Source organism: Coffea eugenioides, chromosome 11, assembly GCF_003713205.1.
Source record: "Coffea eugenioides isolate CCC68of chromosome 11, Ceug_1.0, whole genome shotgun sequence".
In the NCBI taxonomy this organism is placed as follows: Eukaryota; Viridiplantae; Streptophyta; class Magnoliopsida; order Gentianales; family Rubiaceae; genus Coffea; species Coffea eugenioides.
Genome location: NC_040045.1, coordinates 37,439,698 through 37,454,131, shown reverse-complemented (window position 1 = coordinate 37,454,131; position 14,434 = coordinate 37,439,698). Strand labels below are relative to the sequence as shown.

The following is a 14,434-nucleotide window of genomic DNA, read 5'->3' as shown; positions in this document are numbered from 1 at the left end:
CAAATGTACAAGAGAGGTAGGTGTAATTTTTGAAACTTTAGGAAAGCCAAGTGAAATTATTAGAAATTTCAGGGGAGGTTTCTGAAATTATCTCGTCTAATTAACATAAACGCGTTTATCACACACTTGACTCAGGCCATGTTACAGACTTTAAATTCCCCGTATTTAAGTCCTTGGCATTATTGTTGAAGTCTTTTTTCGAAAATAAAGATTTTGGCATCATCCAAGTAGAAATATGATGGATATAACGGTAGAGATAAATATGATGGCATCATAAGATTTTGACACTTTTTTATTGTTGAGGGACCAATTCAATATTTGAAATAGATAAAGGACCAATAATTTGATCACTGGAATAGTTAAGGGGCTCCCTAAGTGGTTCACCCCAGAAAATAAAATCCAAAACTTCAAGTTAGTTTTTAACAAAAACAAAATTCAATATTGAAGTACAATTATACATAGTGCGAAAAAAAATCTACGAGTTCTTAAAGTTTTTGAAGACATTACACGTAACATTTTAGTATAAATTGCAAACGATCCCATGATTTTTTTTTTTTAAGAACATGTTTACGTACAGCAGTTAGTTGGGTACAATTTGAAGTCTTGAATCTACTGTTACACCAGGAAGACGTTCTCACAAATTTTGTTTTAGATGAATCCACAAAAGTGAATGTTAGATTTTCCATGCATTTGTGGGGTAGAAGATAATTAAAGTCCAGTTGGGGAAGTTCTAGTAACATGGAGCCACTTACGACTCTGACCATTAACCAATGAACAGAAGTATATAGGCCATCTTCTATGCTGGGTTAAGCGTGGATCGACTGGATTCATACGAGAGTATTATGGTCCAATGCCTTTTAGTCAATTGGAAAATGCAAACTTTAATAGCTTCCCTTCTCAGTTTGTGGTATTTCTTGAAAGGAAATAGCAGAAATAAAATGAATAACGCGTCAATTCTTGACTTGGGACCGGGTGAGAAGTTTTTTGGTGCGATTTTTTTCTTTCCAGGTAATAGACGCTTAGACAAATTAGGGCCCCTCATGAGGCAAGATAGTTTGAGGATTAAGACACTTGAACAAGTCTTCAGTCTTCTCTTCTTTTACCATTTAGGACGTGTTTGATTCAAATTCTGGAATCAAAATTGAGAATGGAATTGCAAAGCTCATTATGAGTATACATCTTGGTTATTTTCCCTTACTTGTCTGGTTAAGGAGTGGAATGAAATTCATTCTATTTAAGAGCTAATTTATTTGAAATTCAGGCTATAAGTAAGAAATGATGAAGAAGAAAATCTAACACTTTCATTTCCATAGTGGACTACCAAACAATATATATATATATATATATATATATATATATATATATATATAGACACACACACTCTCTCATACCCATTTACCAAACACCTGCTTTAATTTCATATGGAAGTTGCTCAAATTATAAAGATATTTATCTTCGCATGGAGTAATGTCCGTATTCCATTCTATCATTGGTGGAAGAGTCAGATGTTCAAACATCGATTATGGCCAAATATAGATTTGCTTGTGATACCGATTACCTTACCAAACAATCAGCTGCAAAAGATTAAAAAAAAAAAAAAAGGCATAGAAGAGTTAATTTAACACAAAAAAAAAGTAAATTAGAAAGAGTCTTCGTATATGATAATTAATATCTGGTCTTGAATTACTTGTATTTCGGTCCTTTCCTTTTACTTGCAGGGGAAAATTTATGCCTTGCATTTGGACTTGGTCACCAACGGCGTCTTTTTCCAAGTAACAATAAAGTTATGCCATAAAATTGAGAAACAGATTTTCCATAAATTACTTCCTGTTTTGCCAGCGTAATATAGAGAAATCTAAAAGAAGAAAAGAATTTAAACTAGCAAACATATCAAAATTGAGCCTAGTTGAACAAATGAGGATCTTCAATTTGTCAAAACCTTGTCACTTCCTCGTGGAAACATTTTCACTCAACCCCAAGTATATGCCTATATAAGTCCTGCCCAATGTCACAATGCATGTTCGTGTTTGTTTACCTTTTGTTTGGCATTCCTCAAGTTTTATTTACCTCTATAAGCAAAAGCAATGCAGAGAACTTATTTTCTTTTCGTTGGAGCCTTAGCCTTGCACTTTATCGCAACTAGCTCAGTTAGCATAATTGTAGCCAACAACCAAAACAACACTGTCGATCTGAATGCTCTTCTTGCCTTCAAAGCCGCCATTTTCGATCCCCAAAGGACCATCCAAACCAACTGGTCCACTTCTACCTCTGTTTGCAACTGGATTGGAATCACTTGTAATGCTCGTCATCATAGAGTCGCAGCCATTGACCTTTCTTACATGGGAATTGCGGGAACTATACCTCCACAATTGGGAAATCTTTCTTTTCTCGTCAGGTTGAATGTTATGAATAACGGCTTTCATGGACATCTTCCAGCCGAGCTATCTCGTCTGCGCCGATTGAAGTACATCAACTTGGAAGGTAATAACTTTGAGGGAGAACTTCCGTCATGGTTGGGAGCTTTAACTGCACTCCGATACTTATCCTTCCGAGATAACGGGTTTTCAGGTTCATTATCAGGCAGGCTCTCTAACTTCACAAAGTTAGAGACCATCAGGTTGGGTTTCAACTTTTTTACTGGTAATCTTTCAGAAGAATTCAGCGCTCTACCAAAATTGACAGTATTGGAAATTCAATCTAATCAGCTTGCAGGCCCTCTGCCATGGGCGTTGTTTAACCTCTCCTCATTGCAAATTTTTGCTTTTGCGAATAATAGCTTATCGGGTTACCTTCCAGCACATATCTGCAATTATCTCCCACAACTTAAAGGGCTTTACTTATCATGGAATTACTTTGAAGGTGAAATTCCATCAGGCATCGGAGAATGCTCAGGACTCCAAGTTTTATCCTTGTCTTACAACATATTCCGAGGATATATACCAAGAGAAATTTGGAATCTAACCACTCTTACAGGTTTATATTTGGGTGATAACGACCTGACAGGTAAGCTGCCAACTTCACTTTGTTTTGAAAAATTCTTGTATATTTCGAGCACCAATAGATCACAGATTTAAATGCTTGTAGGGTTGTGAGTTTAGATGCTTATGTGTGGAGAAACACTTAATGTTTAAGTAGACTGGATATAAGCAATGATTCCTTCTTTTCGGCCCCATTCTGTACGTTATCTTTATTTATTTCAAACTGAATTGTTAGTTTGCAATGTTTTGATGTTTTTATTTGTCAACTTTTTCATCTTTATTTTGTCAAAAAAGTAAAATTTAAAATATTCTTCCTTAATCAATCAAAATTTGCAACAACATTATAAAGTAATTATTAGTTATAGCCGGCAATTGTCATCCAAGACTAATTTATGTAAGTTTATTGTGTGGAGTACAAATTAAGACTGAAAATCCATCATAGCCCATTGAAAATTGTTCAAAATTTTCATTGGGTTTAAAGGATTTTGAGACTAGAATCATAATTGCATGAAAAATTTACATCACATACACTATATCCGATGATTGCTAACTGCTTAAATATTGGTGCAAACTTCGTGTGAATAAAGAAGTTTTTGTTTTCAACAAAATAAAGATAAAAGTTAGGGGCAGAGTGATCTTGGATTAGAAGGAAGGAAATAGTTGGATCAGTAAATCTATGGTTAAGCCGCTAACTTGTTACACCAATGGCCTTGCCAGGTTGATGTCTAGGCCGGGATTAATGACTATGCCAAACACACAATTTTGTTTGATGTAAGAAATAAAATTGTGAAAGAAGGATGAATTAACACTATGTATATTAATGGGGCAGAGTTGTCTTTTTGTACAAAACCATTGGTTTTGATGTATTACAACTCTCTTGCCTTTGAATCCAAAGCATAAGGATGCTAAAAGTATATTTTCAAGCCACGTTAAAATTTCTCTTGCCTTTGAGTAATTTCCCCTTAAAAGTTTTGGACATTTGAAACTTCATGGCTTTACCGTCGATGAAAGAAAATGTAAAAAGTATTAATTTTGATATGCATATTTATATTTTACATCAATTTTATTTCTAATTTATGCATGCATTTAAAAATCCATTGACATACGCATAGAGATTGCCACCAAAATGACCTCCAATTTTTGGAAGTGTATGTAATCGTCATTTTACTAATATTAATGAGAGATTTACATGATACTATTTGAAACTAGACTGAAGATCTTTAGAATTCCGAAATGCATATATATTATATACATATAATTATGCCATGCCATTAATTATATTTATTATCATGCCGTGATTTCTGAGCAGGTGAAATTCCAAAAAAAGCCTTTGACAATCTCTATAATTTGGAGATACTAGCCATGGAGAGTGCTAATGTGACAGGTAAAAATCTTGATACATTTTGGCATGAGATCTATTTCATTATTCCATCATTAGAATACTTTTCTCAAACTTGAATTTGAGCTTTTAGTCGAGCGAGTTCAAATACAAATCAAATATGGCTCTTTCTCATAAGTCAATTGGTCAGTCATACTAGTGCACTGCATAAGCTAAAAGGATTTCGATCAGCTTGATCTCACTATGCTACAGCCTACATCTCTAACTCAACTTCAAATTCCAATTGATCACTTCAAAAATAGAGATAAAAAATAGGAAGATGAGGAAGCACTTAGAGAGAGGGTACAAAGAGATAAAAAGAGTGAATGCTTGAAGAGGGGAAAGTGTACAATTCTATGCCCCTTTTGACAATGTCATGTTATTTCGTTTGAAACATTGTCTGAAAATGTTTTGTCATTTCCAAAATTGTCAATGAATTATACCACTTCCTTTCCTATCTTTACCCCTGAATTGGTTGAGATGCTTCCTCTGTCGTTAAATTTAGTTACTTGACTTCAGATATGTGAGATACAAAAGTTTTGCCATGTTTTCATGCATTGGTTACCACTCACCTAGTATGATAAACTTCCATTTACAAGACCCAACGTAGCATCAATTGCCTGACCACTGTCAAATCTTACTACAGCTAGATGCATTCGGTCAGTTTTCACATGACTAGTGATCCATGCACTCAAATGAAAAGAGAAAAGATGCATTGAGGTACACTATTTTATGGCTTTATGCTTAAGTTCATCAATTAATACTAGTAACGTGGATTTACTTTACCCAAATATATATATATATATAACATGGATTTACTTGAACTCGTCTTTATCATTATGTATCAAAATCTTGCTGGCTTGTAAATCATAATGCTCAATACTTGCATCCACTATGTGTCTATCTTCTCATTACTTCCCTATCTCAACAAATTGTTTGAAGTCAAATGACTCATTTTTTTCTTACCAATTTGATTTGTCAGGTATAATACCTCAAGAGGTTGGTAATCTTAGCAAGTTGGAACTACTAAACTTGGAGTCCAATAGGTTGAGAGGTCCCATTTCGCTGAAACTTTTCAATAGTTCAACTGTACGATTTATTTCTCTCACGAAGAATGATTTATCAGGCGAGCTTCCATCAACTATAGGTGCTTTCTTACCCAATCTTGAGGAACTCCACCTTGGGGGAAATGAATTCAGTGGAACTATACTAACATCTATCTCAAATGCTTCTAGGCTCAGAATCCTAGACCTTGGTGAGAACCATTTTACTGGTGCAATTCCTCATTCTCTTGGAAACTTGAGATTACTGGAACAGTTTGCTATATGGCAAAATGATTTTTCTGAGGACTCGCTATCCAAAGAGTTGAGCTTCATCATATCCCTATCAAACTGCAAACATTTAAGAAGGTTGTGGTTAGATGAGAGTCCTCTGAATGGCTTCCTCCCAAAGTCTATTGGAAATCTTTCTAGCTCACTCGAATCCATTTCTGCCAGAAATTGTGGAATCATAAGTGAAATTCCAAGTTCGATTGGTAATTTGAGCAACTTAGTAGAACTGTTCTTTGAAAACAATAGTTTGACAGGGTTAATTCCAACTACAATCAAATGGTTCTTGAAGCTTCAGAGGATAGATCTAAGCGACAATCAAATACTAGGTGCTATTCCAAGTGAGTTTTGTAATTTGCTGAACTTAGGAGAATTAAGACTTGGACAAAATATGCTCTCTGGTATGGTGCCTTCTTGTTTAGGAAACGTTACAACACTCAGATATGTTTATCTCAATTCTAACAATTTAAGTTCTATGATACCAACAAGCTTTTGGAGTCTCAGATATATTTTGGAGGTAGACATGTCAGGAAATTATTTGACAGGTTCTTTGCATGCTGAAATTGGAAACTTCAAGGCATTAGTCTATTTGAACCTTTCAAATAATCAATACTTGGGTGGGATACCCAGCACTATTGGAGCACTACAGGATTTGCAAGAACTCTCCTTGGAACATAACAAGCTGCAAGGATTGATACCAGATTTCATGAAGAATATGTTGCAGTTACGGTATTTGGATCTATCTTTTAACCATCTGGAAGGTGAAATTCCCAACTCATTACAGGTACTATCAGATCTCCAATACTTTAATGTGTCTTACAACAGATTGAGAGGACCAATTCCTCATGGAGGGCCGTTCGCAAATTTCACGAACCTATCTTTTCTCTCAAATGAAGCATTGTGTGGCGCTCCTTGGCTCCAACCTTGTACAAGTACATTTGAGCATGAATCAAAGACAAAAAGGATAGTCATGATTGTTCTGTTGACATCAGGATCTGTCATATTAGCCTTGGTGATTTCAATTTTTTTGATGCGGTTAAAGTTGAGAAAGAAAACCCTAGCTCCGACTCAGAACTTGCTTCCCATGGCAACATTTGAAAGGGCATCCTTCCATGAACTTAGACAAATAACAAATGGATTCAGCGAGAGTAACTTACTTGGCTCGGGGAGCTTTTGTTCAGTTTACAAGGGAATTCGCGAAAATGGGATGGTTTGGGCCATAAAGGTATTCGATTTGCAGCTAGAAGGTGCATTTAAAAGCTTTGATCGAGAATGTGAAGTCTTAAGCTGCCTTCGTCATCGAAATTTAACTAGAGTAATTACTGCTTGCTCTAGCCTTGACTTTAAGGCTTTGGTGCTCGAATACATGCCCAATGGAAGCCTTGAGAAATGGCTTCATTCAAATCCTCATTTCTTAAACATCAAGCAACGATTGGATGTTATGATAGATGTGGCTTGTGGTTTGGAATATCTCCATTATGGTTATTCAACTCCTATAGTTCACTGTGATTTGAAGCCTAGCAATATTCTACTGGATCACGACATGGTTGGGCATGTTTGTGATTTTGGAATTGCAAAGTTGTTGGGAGATGGAGAAGCTGTGGTACAAACAAAAACTCTTGGTACATTTGGATATATTGCCCCAGGTGACTTTTCTTGATTACAATTTCAAATTTTTTATGTCATTCAAATTAATGTTTCAACTTTTAGCAACTAGTACAGTATGTGAAATATAAAAAATTTGAAAAAATGTAAAATTGGAGAACTGGTACTTGATTTTAACAACTAGTTTCAAATTTTTTTATGCTAGAGTATGGACTGGAAGGATTGATTTCAACAAGTAGTGATGTTTACAGCTTTGGGATTATATTGATGGAGACATTTACAAAAAGAAAGCCTAAGGATGAGATGTTTACAGAAGAATTAAACCTCAGGCGTTGGATACAAGAATGCACACCAGATTCTGTGATTCAGGTTATAGACGCAGACTTGCTTCATCCTGAAGATAAAACAGTACAAAGGAAGATTGAATGCTTATCGTCTATCTTGCAACGTAGTTTAAGTTGCACGACAGATGCTCCTGAGGAGAGAATAAACATGAAAGAAGTTCTAGGAGCATTGCGGAAGATCAAACTTCAGTTTATCAAAGATATCACGCCTTGAAGTAGATAGTAATACCATTATATATGAGATAATCCATTAGCAACTTTTTCTGCAATTGCATAGCATATCGAAATCTCATTCCAAGGCTTACCATTCATTCAAGTAGTACTCATGTTTTTCTGCTGAGTATATGGCAGAGCCCTGGAGTGCAAATTTATATGGGGGAATTCTTTGTCTTGAACTAAGGAATGAGATATTTTGTATTGCCAATAAATTTGTTTACGGATATGGAGACCTTAAGTTCATGATCCCAATTTATATATATGTTGACTTGGTGTTTATGCTTGTCATACATATATGGCAATTAAGCTGGTAATTTATATTTAGTTATTCATACATCTTTGTCCTTTTCAATTTTTGCATATAAATGAGAAATAAATTGATCATCAATATATATCACCATATAGAGGTACACATAGGCATATGTGTTTATACGTACAGAACATGAATGTGGCATTTAGTTAATTACAAAATTATTTTTTAAAGGTGCGAAGGACAAAGATAGCAATGTAGTTTTCTCTGCTACAATTGCTACTTAATTTATAGAAATTAATAGCACTTATTCAGGGCAAAATTGAAGGTTATATTTGTAATTGTGGTTGACAATAGTTGGAGTATGTTAAAATTAATAATGTACCATTGCCTCAAGCTAAAAAATGGTGGGAACATTTGTTAAATAGCTCAATTTTGAGAAACTGCGCTTAATGGAGCAACTCGTTTCATGCCTTCTCTTAACAGTAGATATATATATATATATATTTTTTTATAAAAATTTCAGCATGTTCCACCTCCTTGGTGTTTGGAAAAATAGAATCATTTGACGTGTGTAGGTATTTTTTCATGGTTTGTTTTTTGTTATTTTGCCCCAGCCAAGTCCAATTCTACCTGTTTAGACCCTCAACCCAATCTCTCCTTCCCCACCAAAAAAGAAAATATAGAAGACTAGTATTTTGTCGCTACTTTTAGGATGGAGTGGAAACTAGGAAGATAGAAAAAGGAGTCTGAATATTTAATTTTGCTTTCATGATGTGGCATAATCTTCACTGCTCAATCTACGAGTGAGACCACCCGTAAATCGAACCTACACAAGTTTTTGCACAAAAAATACACGGCAAATAATACAACTCTAAAATTATTATTATTATTTTTTTATTTTATACATAACGAAGCAGCCCATTTAGTTGCAAACTTCGCGGGATGCACAAATGGGCTTTTTGGTTCAAATTGTGTGGACAATCAATTTGAACAAATTCATGTACATAGGCTTAAAATTGAAAATCACAAAACCGTTTATCCGGGCTTAGTCCATCCCCAATGGAATAGCCGAATAAGGGCCGCAATGTAGCTCAATTTAAATTTAAGGGATAATTGCAGAAACCTTCCCTGAGATTTCTGACATTTGCACTGACCTCCCCTATCAATTTTAAAATTGCATTAACCTCCCCTAAAAAAAGTTGGAACTAATTTAAAAGGTAAAAGTGTGTGAAATTACTAGAGTACCCCTATTGGATTTGACTTTACCAGATGAAAGGTTTGAGTACTTTCATCAAAACCAACGTTTAATTTGTTAAACAAATTAAACTAATCAAACTATTTCAGCATAGTTAAATTAATTAACTAATTAACTAATTATCTAATTAACTAATTTTATTTTATCTAATTAACTAATTATCTAATTAATTAATTAACTAATTAACTAATCAAACTATTTCTTCATAGTTAAACTAATAACTAATTATCTAATTGTTAATAGTTATTAACTAATCAAACTATTTCTGCATGGTTAAACTAATTAACTATTAACTAATTATCTAATTAACTAATTAACTAATTTCTATTTATCTAATTAACTAATTTCTATTTATTTAATTAACTAATTAAATAATTATCTAATTAACTAAAGCTATTGTCTGTCCGAAACTAACAAACTATTTGCATATTAAATTAATTAACTAATTAACTGCTTAACTAATTAACTAACTAATTATCTAATTAATTAATTAACTAATTTTTTTATCTAATTAACTAATTGTCTAATTATCTAATTAACTAAAGTTGTTGTCTATCCGAAACTAATAAACTATTTGCATGTTAAACTAATTAACTGCTTAACTAATTAACTAACTAATTATCTAATTAATTAATTAACTAATTAACTAATTTCTATTTATCTAATTAACTAATTAACTAAAACTGTTGTTTGTCTGAAACTAACAAACTATTTGCATGTTAAACTAATTAACTAATTAACTGCTTAACTAATTAACTAACTAACTGATTAACAGACTATTTGTATGTTAAACTATATGCAGTACGCATTACCTATTTAAAGTATCGGCTCTTTATGGGTATTTTACTTTCAAACATTTAATTTATGATAAAAATATCAATATTTGTAAGTAAAATTCAAAAAGTGTTACAAAAAATATCAATATTCTTACTTTCAAATATTTAATTTATGGCCCTATGCCCCTCTCTTTTTGTAAGAATATTACTGTAACACTTTTTGAATTTTACTTACAAACATTGATGTTTTTATCATAAATTAAATATTTGAAAGTAAAATACCCATAAAGAGCAGATACTTTAAATAGGTTATGCGTACTGCATATAGTTTAACATGCAAATAGTCTGTTAATCAGTTAGTTAGTTAATTAGTTAATTAGTTAAGCAGTTAATTAGTTTAACATGCAAATAGTTTGTTAGTTTCAGACAGACAACAGCTTTAGTTAATTAGATAATTAGTTAATTAGTAAATTAGATAAATAGAAATTAGTTAATTAGTTAATTAATTAATTAGATAATTAGTTAATAGTTAATTAGATAATTAGTTAATAGTTAATTAGCTTAACTATTAACTAATTAGATAATTAGTTAAGCAATTGTCAAGCAAATAATAATTGTCAAGCAAGATGAGGGCAAAATTGGAAGAAATGTTTTATCTCACTTCTACAAATAATTTTTTAATGGGACATCAAGCTGTCAGGGAGGTTTCTGCAACGAATTGTTACTGTTCAGGGGAGGTGAATGCAATTTCTAAATCTAGAGGGGAGGTCAGTGCAAATGTCAGAAATCTCAGGGGAGGTTTTTGCAATTATCCCTAAATTTAATCCAGTGATTTTTTATCCTTGTCTTATCAACTTGATGATGGGCAAAGATGGTGACTTTTCCTTCGCTCAATCTTGACTTTGTTTAAAGCTCCACTTGGTTTTTCAAAAAAAAAAAAAAAAAATCCACTTCGAACCAAAATGTACCCAAAAAAAGTTTTCACCTTTATTTTATTTTTCTTGATTGGGCCTAACTTGTTAATTGTCATGCTTGGATGACCTTTTTTTGAACTGATTGATTCATGTCATGTCCTCCTCTTTAAAGATCATAATATACATGATACTTACTACATAGATTTGTTAAGGGATATAAATGCTTTTAGCCTTAATATGATTTGTCCTAGCATGATTAGGATAAATTTAAAGCAAATGGTAAGATGGCACGTAAAAAGATAGATTTGTATGAGCTCACCTAATCCTCAGACTTGAGAACTGGAAGAATAATCCATTTTGCACACTTCAAGCAACCATTTTGAGACTGCCATTTTTTCTGATTATTGTAACCAATTGCAGCTCAAAGTAGAGGGAATGTGGGAATATTATATGCACGCCTGATTTCTTAATTGGGTCAAACTTTTGAGTTGGTTAAGGATAAGAGTATTGATTCAGCAACGCAAGAATTAATAACAAGAAAATTCAACCTCAAATCTGTTCAGGATTTGATGACTTGAGTGCCCCATTTTTTTTTTGGCTTCACATATTCGAGAAAGAATTAATACTTTATGGGTCATTTCTTTTTTTTTTAATATTTAATTTATTTTAAATAGATAACTTACCGATTTTCTTTTTGCAAGAATATTACTGTAACACTTTTTAAATTTTACTTACAAACATTGATATATTTATCATAAACTAAATATTTGAAAGTAAACTACCCGTAAAGAGCCGGTACTTTAAATAGATAATGCGTATTTGCCTATAAACTACACTCCTTAAAGTTTATTAATTGTTAATTGATTTATAGTATTTTGTCATTCATTGAGCATGTAGCACAAAGGGCAATTTTGGTACAAAATTCTAATTTCACTCTCTAAAATAATATTTTAATCATTTGGACTGAATTTGCAAACGATTAGTAATCTCAGGGGAGGTTAGTGTAATTTTCAAACCACAGGGGATTTCAGTGCAAATATCAAAAACCTCAAGGGAGGTTTCTGCAGTTATCCCTTTTTTTTTTTTTTCCGTTTTCCTGTTTGTTGCTTAGAAATGTTTGGGCTATAGAATTCAAGTGAGCCCAAAAGCATTCTCTCAATGGATTATTTTTAGTAATTCTTCTATTTTGCTAATTTTGGCAAAGGTATTGATGGTTTTACAATAAATTCTTGTCAACTGTGTAAACTTATTGGCCAAAACTGAAACATGTGAAAAAATTTTAGGCTGCAAATTATCTGAAATAACACAATTAAGGTGTGCGATGAAAATGTATCAATTCGACATGTATCAAAACCAAGTATGCTTTTCATCCACATATCCACTATGGTTACAAAGAGAAAGAAATAAGGGTGCTGCATGGTGCAATTGGAAAGGGAAAAAACACACGCACACAAGCACAAGTGATGATAGAGTTCATGGTGCAATTCGAACTTGAGATTGTAGAGGCATGTAAGAAAAAGGATAATAACTACAGCGGGAAGTTTTTTTTTTTTTTTTTGGGGAGTGGGGAAGGTGAAGACGTTTAGCAGGTCTAGGTCTTGGGTCAAAATCTCGAATCTATTTCTTGCTCCTTTTTATCCAATTAACAGGAAGGATATAAGAAAAAAGAAAATAATTGCTGCAGGCCTAAGTCAAGATGGTGATGGTAGTGTAAGGTTTTTATCTCCTACAGACTGGTGGATGGAAAGAAGAGACATGTAGATTACTTATCTTTCTCCACCGTCGACACTTTAGAAAAGTCGGATGGAAAGAAGAGACATGGATTTCGACCCTTGTGGTCTTCGTCAAGATGGCAATATCAGGTGACTTTAGTATCAACCCCGGATTAAGGGAAAAATAGACTCAAATAACAAGAAAAGGTGTTTAAAAGTCTCCATAACTATGTATCACTATCTGGAAAGAAGAATCCGCTTACCACGAAGTCCAACATGAGGAATAAATCTTCCTTGGTAGGCAGGAAATATCTTGCAAGTGAATTGAAATGCATGTAGACTCTGAGTAAAGAATAGAGTAAAAAATTTAATGAATACCTTAAAATACCCTTATTTTACAAAATTCAATTTGTTCTTCTAAACAAAAAGAGTGTCAAGTTTTTCATGCCAATATTTGTTATTTGATAATTAATTATAACAATAAATCTTTTGTGGTAGTATGGTATCTTTCATAATGCTTTACTAGGAATATAAATTCTTGTTATGATAGAGAAGAAAGTGCTATTTTGTTTCTTTTAAAGTTTATGGACTATTTTTTTAATAAAAATTTATGGACTAGTTTAGTGGTGGAACTATCATAATTTGGTAGTGATTTTGGAACATTTTGTTTTAATCATTGTTGACTTATCCTTGATTTTGATACCAAAGAAAAGAGCTACAAAAAAAAATTAGAGGATATTAAAAATTATCAAAAAATATAACTAGTTTAAAGTTTAATTTGGATAGATATTAAGGACAACATTGATAGTTCTTCTATACTTCGAATGAAATATAAGAGAAATGAATAGGAAGGAAAAAGGTAAAAAATAAAATAAAATCCATCCTTTGCATAAACATGACAACAAAAGAGTCTTATTAAAAATATTAAGGATAGTGTTGTCATTTTAAATGGACAAGAGAGGTAGATATAATTTTTGAAACCTTAAAGTAGCCAAGTGAAATTATTAGAAATCTTAGGGCAGGTTTTTGAAATTATCCCGTCTAATCAACATAAACGCATTTATCATACACTTGACTCAGGCCATGTTACAGACTTTAAATTCCCCGTATTTAAGTCCTTGGCATTATTGTTGAAGTCTTTTTTGTCGCAAATAAAGACTTTGGCATCATCCTGATGGAAATACGATGGATATAACGGTAGAAATGAATTAAAAGAGATCAATTTGACACTTTTTATTGTTGAGAGCTAATTTAATATTTGAAATAGATAAAGGACCAATAGTTGGTCATTGGAATAGTTTAGCAGCTCCCTAAGTGGTTCACCCCGCAAAATAAAATCCAAAACTTCAGGTTAGTTTTTAACAAAAACAAAATTCAATATTGACGTAAAATTATACATAGTGAAAAAAGCAAAATTTATGAGTTCTTAAAGTTTTTGGAGACATTACACGTAACAGTATAAATTGCAAACGATCCCTGGATTTTTGTTTAAACATGTTTACGTACAATACTTAATTGGGTACAATTTGAAGTCTTGAATCTACCGTTACACCAATGCTGTAGGACTACTCACTTCTAAGAAGACGTTCTCACAAATTTTGTTTTAGATGAATCCACAAAAGTGAATGTTAGATTTTCCATGCATTTGTGGGGTAGAAGATAATTAAAGTCCAGT

General features: G+C 32.7%; 3 protein-coding genes across 3 annotated transcripts; all 3 read left to right on the top strand.

Annotated features, from left to right (window-relative positions):
* Positions 1–2,084: 2,084 nt before the first annotated feature.
* LOC113752495 (MDIS1-interacting receptor like kinase 1-like) lies at positions 2,085–5,031 on the top strand. Its single transcript, XM_027296608.1, has 3 exons — positions 2,085–3,003; positions 4,288–4,362; positions 5,003–5,031. Exons 1-3 carry the CDS (start codon positions 2,085–2,087, stop codon positions 5,029–5,031), a joined length of 1,023 nt encoding a protein of 340 aa, XP_027152409.1.
* Positions 5,032–5,250: 219 nt separating this feature from the next.
* On the top strand, positions 5,251–6,782 carry LOC113752494 (probable leucine-rich repeat receptor-like protein kinase At1g35710). Its single transcript, XM_027296607.1, has 2 exons — positions 5,251–6,413; positions 6,677–6,782. The coding sequence occupies exons 1-2, from the start codon at positions 5,251–5,253 to the stop codon at positions 6,780–6,782; spliced, it is 1,269 nt and encodes a 422-aa protein (XP_027152408.1).
* Positions 6,783–6,881: 99 nt separating this feature from the next.
* Positions 6,882–8,137, top strand: LOC113754330 (receptor kinase-like protein Xa21). The gene is made up of 2 exons (XM_027298713.1): positions 6,882–7,330; positions 7,495–8,137. The coding sequence occupies exons 1-2, from the start codon at positions 6,892–6,894 to the stop codon at positions 7,845–7,847; spliced, it is 792 nt and encodes a 263-aa protein (XP_027154514.1). The 5' UTR covers positions 6,882–6,891; the 3' UTR covers positions 7,848–8,137.
* The last annotated feature ends 6,297 nt before the right edge of the window (positions 8,138–14,434 follow it).

Excerpts from the sequence above, each read along its gene's own strand:
- LOC113752494 (XM_027296607.1), top strand. The coding sequence starts at position 5,251 with ATGTGTCTATCTTCTCATTACTTCCCTATCTCAACAAATTGTTTGAAG. Across the intron at positions 6,414-6,676 it reads AAGAATATGTTGCAGTTACG|GATCTGTCATATTAGCCTTG; the intron begins GTATTTGGATCT and ends TGTTGACATCAG.
- LOC113754330 (XM_027298713.1), top strand. The coding sequence starts at position 6,892 with ATGGTTTGGGCCATAAAGGTATTCGATTTGCAGCTAGAAGGTGCATTT. Across the intron at positions 7,331-7,494 it reads ATTTGGATATATTGCCCCAG|AGTATGGACTGGAAGGATTG; the intron begins GTGACTTTTCTT and ends TTTTTATGCTAG.
- LOC113752495 (XM_027296608.1), top strand. The coding sequence starts at position 2,085 with ATGCAGAGAACTTATTTTCTTTTCGTTGGAGCCTTAGCCTTGCACTTT. Across the intron at positions 3,004-4,287 it reads GGGTGATAACGACCTGACAG|GTGAAATTCCAAAAAAAGCC; the intron begins GTAAGCTGCCAA and ends ATTTCTGAGCAG. Across the intron at positions 4,363-5,002 it reads GGAGAGTGCTAATGTGACAG|CTAGATGCATTCGGTCAGTT; the intron begins GTAAAAATCTTG and ends ATCTTACTACAG.